The following is a 13432-nucleotide window of genomic DNA, read 5'->3' as shown; positions in this document are numbered from 1 at the left end:
CTATTACAATAATTGAGCTTATCTTTGAAATGTAAGATTTGAGATAGCACTGAGTTTTCTATAATAGTCATTTTGTAAAGTTTTTCCATTAGCATGTAACGTTAATTTATCCTCCAGCATTCAACTATGACCATCATATTTAGTTTAATTTTAATTTCAATTAAGATGTCTGTGTTCATTTGATCAAATTTTAATGGCAAATGTTCTTAAAATAACTTCAGAGAACTCAGGCACTTGATCATTAATCAAACCCACAAGTTACTCAGTTTAGTTTCTGAATTTTAAAAAAGTTTTCAAAATTTAAGTTAATTTAACAGCTGCATAGTTTGGAGAAGTATTTTTCTATGTCACCAGTGTAACTGAAGAAAACAGTTTACTAGTAATAATTAAGGCATCTTCACTGAAGGGTTAGCTACAATGTATACTTAAAATCTAAATTTGAAAAAAAAAAAAGAGAGAAAGATTAAGAGAAAGCTGATTTTAGGCAGCAAACCAACTGATTTTGGTCATCTTCTCTTACTAGGTAAAGTTCTATCAGCTATGAATGATTCCCTCATTACATTATGGCTTGGCTGTGTGGTGGTGTGCTTTTTGTGGCACTATTCACACGTGAAGAGTCTTCCAGCCTTTTAAAACTGCCCTTATGTTGTTTTATTTTCCTCCTTTCTTGCTATCTGAAGACACACAGTTGACTGCTCTGCAGAAGATATGCACCGAATGTTGAAACAAAATGCATTATTCACAGCACAATATGATACCCACCAGCCAGGCAACTGCAGGTGAAATTGTTCCCATCGTGTTTCTGTGCTAGGTCGGTGCAGGTTGCGTTGTTCTGACAGGGCTGGCTTTGACAAGCATCAAATTCCTCACACTGGGAGCCCTGGTACTCATCCTCGCAGTCACAGAAAAAGGTTGCCTAAAAAAAAAAGAAATCTGTACTTCACAATGAATCTAAAAGGCCTGTTGTAGGCATAGTGTGGCATTCATCATCTTTGTTAGTAATACAATAATTAATATTAGATTTGAAAAATCTTTATATTGCTGAGATTGTTAAGGTTGTCTCAAAAGATAGAAGCAAGAAAAGCTCTCTCATCTGTTCTATCCATTTAGATTAAATACCTTACTTTATATGTTCATTAAACACTAGATGGCAACCACATTCACTCTCTTATACATTTCCAAGCCAGATCATTTAGGCTAGAAACGCGCAGCTGTCTCATGCACAAACATTGTAATGCAAAGTACAGAATGTGCATGGAACAAAGAGATGGGGTTAGTATTTTATCTTCTATTTTTACTTCTGTTTGCTTCATAGAAATAAAGCTGCGTCTTAAGGAGAAAAGAAAATAATCTTCATAGGAAAAAAAAAAACAACTGTTCTCAGTAAAACACAGATTTCATTTTTCCTTAAAAATACTGCACTGGTAGAATCTAAACAGGGATTAACGTTATACATTTCCAAAACTCAAAACGATGTGTGGATTTATCAGGAGCACTAAAATTACCAGCTAGGCACATGCCCTATGCATGTTATGATATTTGCCCAAGCCTGTTCACAAAAGTGCTCTGAATCTCTCACGTTAGCAGTTCCAGGTTTCCAGGCTGTAGTTCAACAGAAACAAAAGATGGGCAAACAGTTGAAGATTTGCACTGCCCACCAAGGCAGCATTGCTGTTATTCCAGGCTATTGGGTTGTGTTTCCAATGTATGTACACCATATCACAGCAGGTAAAATTGTGCTCCATGGCATGATGCATCTTAAGTCCTGCCTTCACAGCAGGTAAAATTGTGCTCCATGGCATGATGCATCTTAAGTCCTGCTTTCCCTTCTCCCCCTTATGAAGCACTTGGAGACAAATACAGATGGCTGGTCTAATGTTAATGGAAGTAGAAATAAATAGTTTCAAAAATGACACGGTTTTCAACATCAGTATTGATAATGGCTGTGGAGTATACTACTAGACATTAGGCAGCTGGAAGTAAAAACTAGACAACCTGGATAAAAACAAACAAAAAAATTTATTATAAAGATAATCCCCAATATCAATTCATAGTCAAACACATAATCACCTAGCCTGACTTCCTTTTACTATGGAAACAATTACCGTAGGACACCAGTCCTACACTGTGTGCCTTCCTCACTGTCAATGTCATGTCAAAGGAATCAAATAGAGGAGTTGAGAGGAATAAACCTCCAATTTTAAACTCCAGTTTAAAGTATATCTATTTCTCTGAAAATCATTATTAATCTAGTATGTTTTTTATATCTTTAAAGATTATTCCTAGCTGATGCTTTTTTTTTTTTTTTTTTTTTTGCCACTGATTATGAATTTGCTGGAAGCAAATATGTATAAAATAATTTTGCTTTTCACCCTACAGAAATAAAGGCCAGGTCTGAGTTACAGAACTATCTTCCCTATCAAAATAGTATTTCAGGTAGTGCAAATCTCATATCTGATAAATATAGTACTGAAACCTAGAATAGCAACATCTAAAAATAAAAATAAATCAAAACAAATATACTCTTGAGAGTATAACCAGGAGTATAATTAAAATGGGAAATTCTGCATCAGAAAAAAATAATTCATTATAAAGTTAAAATCTTATTTCTAATAATTTTTAGATACCACCTGCAATTTCACTTTATATTCAAGTATCTAGCCATGATCTGTTGGGAATATTTCTTCTAAGTATCCCAGATTTCTCTCTGAAATACAAATTCTCTCTGCATTCATGTAGCCACAGCATTTAGTTTTTCTTAGACTAATACCTTCATTTAAACAGTTAAAATTCTGAGCTTGTTGAGATCTTTTCATTTATACAGATAAAAAATTCAAATACACTGAAGACATTGTGTTGGTGCTACTACTGTCTTTGTACTATTGAAAGAAATGTTGAAGCTTAAAATGGACATGAAGAGAGTACCAGTAAAGATACATGCACTGTGCCTAGATTCTGTGCCCTGTTTGAAGAGATCAGAGTCTTGATCCTATTTAAATGTGTTTCTCATTCTTGCGGATGCACTGAAAATGAGAATGGGCTGATCCACATCTGACACTAGAGACACACAGAGGCAAGACATCCAAGTGTAACATCCCATCAGAGTTAACTCTGTCAAAACAGAGTTTGGTACCTGTTTGTTTGGAAGGCTCAAGTTTGTGGCTGCTTTATGTTAGGTCTGAGAGTACAAAGTACATCACTATGTGAAACATTCATTGGAGAGGAGGATGATGACAGATGTTTGGACTGTCCACTCAGACATAAATAGCATGTCTCAGCCTTCACTAAAATCTCATCTCAAAGCAACAGTAGCTGATATTGTAAGTATTAACACATTTAAACAGTGCAATGATGTCATTTCCTCAACAATATTAGTGAAATAAAAAGTTAAAAAAAAACTCAGATAATACTGATATCTCTCTAAGAGCATGATATAAGGATCAATTTACCCTAAAAAGTAGTTAACAAAATGGGTTTTGAAAGCAGCACAAGAAAAGCGTTGTAACACTTCAAACTGAAATGCCTAATGACATATAATAGTTCTGAGATGCAGACAAGTTATTCTGTAGATAAGATTAGGTGTCGTTGGTTTTATTAGGCATGTCATCCTCACTTTTCCCAAATTATACTATTATTTTTTCTCTTGACTAGATGACATGTACTAGCAAACTGAGGAAAACTAAGTCAAGGAGAAACTACACATTGTCATAATGCTAGTATTAAAGTCACTATCTGAGAATTCCGTGACCGTCCATCAGTAGACAGCTCTTCTGTGTATTTTACTTGATTATGGAATTACAGATCTATCATATAGAACATGTGTATTATTTTGGACAGTAACATAAATTATTTAAAATAATTTGCTTTTACCCAATCCAATTGCCTCTAAGTTTCATATTACAAATTTAGTTGGAATACAGTGTATTTTTCCCTATTGTAAGTAAGCAGATTAATAAATACTGTGCTCATCAGATTCAAAAATTTCAGACTGAAGAGAGACCATAAGACCTCAACATATTTTTTTTCCTGCTGCTGTAGAAAAGAAGCTTGTAAGTGGACTAGAACAAAATGAATGTCTAGGCTTTCTCTTGTTGAGAAAGACTTTCAGCATTCATTGCAACCATTACAGTAAGTTGTTTGGGCAAAACATTACTGTGTGATAAATATGTATTTTGTATTTAGGAGTATCCTGGAAACTAAGTCCATATGCAGGAAGACTTGCCTTTAGGCATGCAAGGGGGTATTTTATAATCAGCCTTTCTGCAAATATAATCAAGTGGATTTACCCCATGAACTTATAACCCATATAGAGTACATGGAAATCATCACTATTCAGTTCAATCCTTTATTTCTTAATGTAGGCAGAGGCCAGTTATTTTTGTATAAATCTCAAGGGTTCTAATTCTAGCAATAAAATTTCATATTTACACAGTCTGCTCTTCTACATTTTACACAGGAGAGCTGAAGTTATGGAACAGAGCAATCTGTGAAAGAAATCATTATATCTCTATATGTAAGCAAAATTGTGGCTCTCAAATCCAAAGGATGCCCACAGTTCACTTTAAAAACCTTCACAGAATCAGAAATTCACACTAAATATATCTCACTTTAGATTTGTACTAAGATTTCTCTCTTCCATTCACAGCTAACTTGTTTGTGGACAACTTATTCTGGTTGAAAGTTGAGTATATGCTTGCAAATCTGATATTTATATGGTGATGATGCCAAGACTTTTTTTTTTTTTTTTTTTTGACACATTCACTCTTCCTTTGTGGAAAAACAGCAAGTATGGCAGCAAAGCTGTGGTACAACATTTGTACAAAGGAAGGAAAAGGTATTACTTTGGTTCAGCATCACCTCACTTCGCAGAAGTTCATAGTTCAAAGCTGTGAATTTTATGTTCAATGACAACTACTGTAGAAAAAGAAACTGTCATTATGAGCTTACAATTGCATGTCCACATTCTATAAAAAAAATATCTAACTCAGTAAGGAATGAGTGAAAACAGGCCAGGACTTCCAGGTTAAACTAGAATTCATTTGTTTACAGGTTTTATGCACTCCACAGATGACAGTATGCCACTGCACTTATATTACTGCAGATTGTTAATTACATTTAACTTTCCCATTAAACAGATGTGTTACTACATTCTATTACATTAAACTAGATTTGGAATAAAACTATGAAGTACATAAAAACACAAAGACAGTCATTAATCTTCTTGGCGTTGGAAACAAAATGACTACAGCCAGCACAGCTCTGAGCCTATTCACCACATTAGGCCTTTTATGTGTTCTTCTAAGAAGTTGTTTTTCATCCTGCATGACTAGATTGTGCAAACAGACTGAGTTATAGATAAAAACAAACAGCAAATCACAAAGGGCATGTTGCAAATCTAAAGAAAAATAAAGTTTCAGTTCTGAAAAAAGAAATGCAGAAGACACATCTTGGGGTAAACCAATACAGCAGTTGGTACATGTCAAGCATTTGGTTTTGGCAGTTATTTGCACCGTCATTAGGGAAATGACTAATACATTTTAGGGTATATCTCACCTAAAATGAGTTAAACAATAGCAAAACCATCCTGCTTAACAAAATGTTCACCTTCTATTTTTAACTATAATGCTTATGCTGGGCCTGAATTAGTTTCCTGGCTGAAATTCTATTATGCAACTAATAAGCTAAAGAGTAAGGAAAACTGACAGATTTGAAAAATCACTATGGCTGGACAGACAACATAAGATTTTTACTTCCCCTGGAGTAGGAGTCTGGTCATAAATTAGCAACATTTGGAAACACTGAAGTCTTACTGAGTTACCCCCGGCCAGAGCACTACCTGGCGTAGGTTTGATGACACTGCAGAGGATCACTGAGGACATTCTTCATGTGTTGAAGGTCTAGAAAATTCAGGAGCAGTAAGAAAAAATATACTTCTGAAGTTAATATTTTATTTGAAGAGACAAGATTTAAAGAATCCCACTAATTCCAATTCACTAACTACCATGAACTGGTAGATGCCTCTTAAGAAATGGACTTCAGCATGATTTCTACATCTCATAGCTTCAGCTACAGGGGTGTCCATCAACTACAACCTTGCACATGTTATGTCAAAAACACTACCTTATAAAGTTTGCTATTATTACTCCTCAGGAGAAAAGTAGGTGGAAAGATAGGAAAAAATCTAAATTTTCCTGTTAATTTTCCATGGAAAGGAACACACTGCATGCACATGAGGGAGTCCTTTTGTCACTAACAGTTCTAGTTGTAGCCTATAATACTTTCAATGTGATGATAAAAGGTGGGGAAGTACAGGTACTGAGTTCTCTTTTTTTTTTTTTTTTTTGAGTGAAATAACAGCTCCCCTTTGCGGCCAAGAAGCTAGTTTGTCTGTCTTTTTAAAGATTATTTTATTTTCCTTGTAAGTCAAATGCCATGTCTCAGATATTTTTAAAACATAAGTGATTATTAAAAGCAATATATGCATTTTCCTTAGTATAAAAATATATTAATTCTTCTGCATACATACAAGGATTAACATATTTTCTCTTTGTGATATATAGCCTGCTGTAAAAGAAAGAAATTAGAGACATAATAAAGGACTAACAACATGAAAAACAGAAAATAAGACTATTTATCAAAGCCATTAACTCTCAACTTGACGAAAAAAAAAAAGGGAAAAAGGGAAGACATTTTGATATGCCATTACATATAATATGTTTGAACATAATACTTACGTTAATCAAATTCAAAATGCTGAAATGCAAATTCAAAATGCCAGAAGAAAAACATTAAATACAGTAAAGCGGGAAAAAATAAACTGAACTATGAAATAGGACACTGTATGAATGAATAAATTCTTGGGATATCAGTCAACTGTTATGGTAGAGTAGCATTACTTCTAACTGCATCTTGCAGTAATTGTGTTCACACATTACCTCAAGCAATTTAAATTTTTATCTTTAAGAAATAAAGATTTTCTAGTCTTCCAGATGTTAGCATTGCCATGCATATATAGATTACTGCAGCAATTTAATTATTGTTGTTACAATTCAAATTGTCATTTTTCTATCAAACACGCTTATTGAGAATTTAAATCAGAAAATGGTAGCAGATGAACTATTAGTGAATTCCCTAAATATGCCAAATTTTCTGTGCTCACAGCAGGCTCACAGCTGTTAATATTTACTCAACAGTTACTATTGCTTTTATCTCCCAAATGAATATTAATAAAACCAAAGATTAACTGCACATATCTGTGCTGCAAATGACTTTTAATCCAAGAAATAAAATCAACTCATATAGAATGTAGCAGAGCATACAGGCTCTTGTACAGAGAAGGCCAGCCTGGTTTTGCCAAAGCAGTATATAGAATGCAAATTTAACACTTCTGATTCTTATTTTTTTCCTGCTACTAGATTGTACAACAAACAAACAAATGAAAACCACAAAGTGGCCAGTGGAATGCCTGTCGCCATTGCAGTCTCCCGATAGCGTTAATTTAAGGAAAGAACTATACAGGAAAACTTTCAGACATTATCAAATTACTCCATTCTATTACTTCTCATTATTATGCTCGGAGAGTTCCATGGTACTGTTCACTGATTTGTGAACAAGCAATTATTGAGATGTGGAGAGGTAAGTTTAGAGTAAATCAGACCTGAAAAACAAAGGCTGAAGATTCACAAACTGGAGCACACTGCTCTGGAGATTGGGGATATGAAGTGCCCACCACATCTTCTCATCTCAAAAAGAAATATGCTCGTGTAACAACAGGCAGATGCAGTATACATTACCTTGTATACCTGCTTTGAATAATTGTTTTTTATTGTCAGGGCGGCGTCTGACTCTTTGCATTTCTTATCAGTCCATTTTTTTAACCAGTTCATTTTTATGAATAGGTAATGAATACACTCTTATTATTTAGTAACACCAGTGAGCCTTTGAAGCCTATTTCATAGCAGCAAGGTATACTCACACTCAGAGGACCCCTGTATTTATTGGCATTGACTTTCCACATTACACAAAGATCTTGATAAGGTCACCTTACCTTGTCTGGTTTGGTGATGCATTTTCCTTTCCCCGAACATGGGAATTTATCTGAATGGCTTCCCACAGGCATGCAGGTACTGACTTTCACTATCACAGTCAAGCGTAAAGCCACAATGCACTTTGTAACTGAATCATTTAAAAAACCTTTAAAAAAATAAATAAAATTCTTAATATATGAGAAAATACAAGAAGTTATGCTAATACATGTTGATGCTAGACAAACAAATAAAAAAGAATTGAAAGAAACTATCAAATAAGAACATCATTGCTCATATTTCATACAGACCTACCAAAATTTAATGCATGTTAATGCAAATTGGAATGGAGTCTGGAAACAAACAGTCATCATATTGATTAACAAAAGGAAGACAGGCTGGTGAAACAGATCTACTTCCTGGGCTGTAAACTGCTATCATTTCTTAGGTCTCTAATAATCAACCACTTTTATTTGCTTTTTGATAGTTTATATTTCCTTAAGTTTTAATGGCAAGGAATATTAAAAACATACTCAGTGGAGAAAAACATTCACCTGAATTTTCAACAATTACTTTAGATAGAACTAGAAAGCACACAGATCATAAACAGCATTACGATAAAAGGTGGACAGTTTCTTTGCTGTGTTTTTGATGGAGTCTGCAAATACATACATGCTTAGTTTGACAGCATTACTTTGTATAATTGCAATACAAGTATTACTGAATGTCAGATCTTATCACTGTATAAGGTGATAAAGATGAACAAAACACGGAAATGATAACATTTGATAAGGAAGAGGAAAAGTCATGAATTTCTGGCTAGCATCTGTAGTTGTATGAAAGTTTAAAAAAAAGTGATTGGAAGCTATTAAAATGCACTGGAGCATAACAAGAACATCTTTATCACCTATATTTCTAATAGAAATATCTGTAAGACAAAAAGTCAGAACAGGAAAGACAAAACAAGGAAATATACAGCCCATAACATACACAGTTAAGTCAGAGATACATATAGCCTGCTTCACTTGTGCTCAAACTGCACCATTCCACCACTGTGATTAGACTCCTGGGTTACAGCCCTTCTGCTTGTGGCATCAGTTAGCTGTTTCTGCTTTGACCTGGGAACTTGTGGCAGAATATATGTGAAGTGACATAATGAGTGTGGCTTTGGTACAGTGTATATATTTTATGCAGAATATATGCGTTAATTTTTTTTATTTTTTAAATCCTTCTATAACCTTATGTTGAACCTAATTTTTTTTCACTACCCTTAACGTAAGGAGACTTGTAAGGTTCTAAGGTTGTTTCAGTATCTGGAAAGTTGCAGACAGAGAATGAATGCAGGATTATACTTCAGAAATTAATAGAGAGAACTTAAGGAAAAATAGATGCTTTTTCTTAGTCCGAATAGCTGTAATTTCGCAAAGTATGACAACAAATGGATGCAGGAAGCATATGACTTTTTTTTTCTAATATTTTCTTCTTTAAATTCTATGATACATTTATGGCATAAACCTCAAAGGAGCATTCAAGATGCAGTCCAGCTTCTTGTGTTGTAGACTGGAGATGGAACAACACTTGGTCAAGTAGAAAAAATAGTACAATGTAATATTTACAATGAACAATGTTTCAGGAAATAGTCTGAACTCCAAGTGAATTTTCTTTCCAGAACAGCTGTTAAAAATTACTAGCATTCTGCATATAAAAGTGTCAAGCATGACTAATTCTACAAATTCCAAAGAAAATTGTATGGAAGACTTTCATTCTCTGTTCTTCATTTTTATATTTTGCTTTTTAAAATGCTGCATCCTTTGAACAATGAGTTGTCTATAGTAGAAACACTAAATCATATCTTCAAACCAGGAAAATCTCATGTCCAATACAAATATCAGTGGCTTGAGTACAGCTGCCACAAGTTAGCTAAATCTAAATATTCTAGAAAATAAGATTAAAACTGTATAAGGTACAGTTGCACATGTCTAATGGTCTCTTTTGGTTAGTGGAGATAACTGTAATCTGTTGAACTCTTCTAAGGCATTTTATTCTGGCCTCACTACACACCCCATTTTTACCCATCTGTTCAAAAATGCAGCCAGAATTGTTTCCTTTAACAATTGAATGTGATTGTCACAGACAGTCATGCAATTATATGTAAATGCTCAGAAGAATGTGATATTTAGAAAATGTCTTTGGGTTCACATTTGCTTGTCTGAAGCAGATTGTTACGTATTCTTCAGGACAGTTCCCTAAAGGAATATCAAATCAACCTTCTTTCTACTTTGAGTCTTGTTACTATTTTGGTATCAACACCCCTTAGGCAAAACACTGAAGAAATCATTATTCTCACCGGAAAGCCAAACAGTTTCCTGTAATTTCTAATTATCTCACCTAATTTCTAAATACTAGAAAGATAAAAATATGACTATATATTTTCCTTCTATAGAAGTTGCACACAACTTTCTGAAATCTATAAGTTTTAAGGCTAGAAGAAGTTTGTCTGATCATCTAAATGTGACTCCCTGCTTAATGCAGGTTAACTAATTCCTTCTCCAATTCCTGTAACAGTGACTAAACTAGAGTGCGTTTTAAACCTATTTTTAACTTCTAGCTAGGAGAATATTTTCAGAAGCATATTTACAGTTCCCTTCATCTCAGGTCTGGAGAAAAATATTACAGTTGTTCATAGCAAAAGGTAATTTTGTTCAGTTAAACCTTACTGGTTTTCTAAATCTACTTAAAACAATGACATCAGGGTATTTTAAGTTGAAGAATTCAGGGCTGAGCTACTTACATTACTATTACAGAAATTATTAAAACCTAATAAATCAGAATATGATGTGACAAGTCATTTATGTTGCAGAGGAGGCATTTTCCAGCTTTGTGCACATAAAGTTGATAGTCTGAGAAGTGCCTGAATGACTTCATTGGCAGTATTCATGGTAAAATATGCTACAATTCATTCCATCCTGGTAGTTTCACCTACTTAAGCCTACAAGCACAGAGCACGAATACTTCTGTTTCTCCAAGATTCTCACAGTCAAGAAGGTGAGAATGAAAAATAAGGAATAAAATCAAAATAAAAGATGACAATATTATTTGTATTCAGCTACTTTCAACAAAATCATATTATGCCATTCAGATTACTGCTATATCTTTTGTCCCAGTCACATATGGTTTCCTTACACCTGTATTTAGTCAAGACTGTAGATTAAGTTAGCATCCATATTCACAACAAAGTAAATAAGGAGTGACTACTTGCTTGTGCTACTTTTTTACCTGCAGAATGCCCCATCCCCTCCATACTTATATGATCATCAGTAGTACATTTGTAGATTTTGGATTTCACTTCAACTACATGAAGGATTATTTATTTATTTATTTGTTTATTTATTTATTTTACAAACGAAGTACTCAAGTACTGATTGACTGATTGTGGATTTTGCTGTGCTACACAAACTGATTTGCTTCCTTAGCAGCGTCCATTTCTGAACAGTATCTTTCTGCAATGCATTTATTCTTATCTTATTGCATATTATGCTAATATGACACGTAAGATCATACTACAAATCGTAACCAACTCTTAGTATGCACATAATACTATCATACACAGAAACTATCTCCTATTGTAATTGGCTCAAATGTATTTTCCCTATTGCAATTTTAATATATATTTACCTACTGCTGAAATAATAGATTTTAATTTTACATCAGAAATACAGCAATAGTTCCTTTCACCAAAGTTCTGATTCACAAAAATATGCAAGTCTTTTAAGTCAAACTTAGGGAATAGGTCTTTAACTCCATCTAAAGATTCTTTGGATGAGAGAGAATGATTGCCAAGGGGTCAGGACACTTGTGAAGCATCAGTCCCCCAAGATTTCAAAGTATTTTTAGTCTGGTTTCCTAAGGAAATAAGACAGCAGCAGAACATCTATCAGTTTCTATCTGTCCTTTTTTTTTTCCTCTGCACTTGCCCACTCCAAAAGATTAAGTAGAAGTGAGAAACAGGTAGACAATGACATTCACAATCTTTGATGCAGTACTTCTGGGACATCAGTGCCATAGGATGATTGTACAGAACATCTGAAATCATTCTCTAATGATACTACTAGGCAACACAGCATCTGGGAATTCAAAAATACAGCTGCAATAACAGAACTGCTATTTTGCCCACAAACGGTGCTATTTATAAGTGATACAACTAATCAAATATCCCAACTTCAATACAAACCAGCATGCTTACTGTGTTTTGTCACTAAAGCCTTGGTCAGATACTGCTTTTAAAAGTATTGTGTCTGATTCCCATTGTGATAAATAGGCTTCAGTGAGAATCAGTCCAAAACTGTTTCAAATACTTTATTTTTCAAAACATCACATGAAACACAGCCATTTAAAGAGTATTTTCTTCACTGACAAGGGACTACAAAACTTCTCATTGCTTTCCCCTCGCCCCAACTGATATCATAGTCACATTCTGTTTAAAAATAGGTATACTTTATTCTTTCACTACCAGCACTGAAAAGTCATCCTGGACTCTGAAAAAACAAACATACACTTCGTTCGCAATCACCGTTACAATGATAAAGATAAGCGTTGTGTTGGTCAAGTGATATTCTCAGTAACATTTCTGCAATGCCATAAGAACCAGATTGACAATGGTAGGCATACGCGGATGTAGCAGAAAGCAAAAACTGGGTGTCAGAAAATTGTTAGCAAAACTTTGGGAAGAAACAGCACACAGCTTGACTTTCAAGGACTCAGGACTGAGAGTTAAAATATGTTTATGAACTCAGAAAATTAGTTGGATACACGTAGCATACAAAAATTCACAAACACATGATCTGCTGCTTCTCCTCTATAACAAACAGCAATTTCAAAATTTCATTGTTCCTAAGCAATTAATAACCAATAACTTGGCTGGACCAAAACCCATGATGAGATTATGAAATAGTCAGTTAGCAAGAGTATGCTTACACTTACAAAACCACTTGCATACAGCTTATTAAAGAGATGTGGCACTAGCTTAGAGTGTGACCTATCATGGCTTCAAGGACTCTGCTTACTGTCCAAGATAATGGTGAAAGTACAGGGAAGGGTGACAAGACTAATCTACTGATAGATTTCCTATATCACAGTTTCCCCATTATGTGCTTACTTATCAGTATATCCACAGTGCTGCCAAGATGGCAGCGAACTATTTTGGGCACAAATGTAGACCACCAGAATTTCTGATATCACACTTAACAAAAGCAGTAAGTGTGATGGAATACAAATGACATAGCTAGGACTGCAAAAAGAGGAGCTGCAGTAGATTGCATGGGTGGCACATTCAGCTAGGATTTATCTATAGCAACTGTCTCAACTTAAAAACAGTAGAGTAGCTACCCTGTATTTAAATACACTGCACT

At 34.4% G+C, this 13432-nt stretch overlaps 1 protein-coding gene across 1 annotated transcript in view; it reads right to left on the bottom strand.

Annotated features, from left to right (window-relative positions):
* Positions 1 to 13432, bottom strand: part of DNER (delta/notch like EGF repeat containing) — a 121271-nt gene that overhangs the window by 40707 nt on the left and 67132 nt on the right. Inside the window, exons 5-6 of the mRNA XM_040567133.1 lie at positions 8048 to 8193; positions 763 to 916 (exon numbers count right to left, since the gene is read on the bottom strand). Of these exons, the coding sequence (XP_040423067.1) occupies positions 763 to 916; positions 8048 to 8193 (300 nt within the window). The remainder of the gene's footprint in view (positions 1 to 762; positions 917 to 8047; positions 8194 to 13432) is intronic.

Source organism: Cygnus olor, chromosome 9 (genome assembly GCF_009769625.2).
Source record: "Cygnus olor isolate bCygOlo1 chromosome 9, bCygOlo1.pri.v2, whole genome shotgun sequence".
Classification (NCBI taxonomy): domain Eukaryota; kingdom Metazoa; phylum Chordata; class Aves; order Anseriformes; family Anatidae; genus Cygnus; species Cygnus olor.
This window is presented reverse-complemented; position numbering and strand designations above follow the sequence as displayed.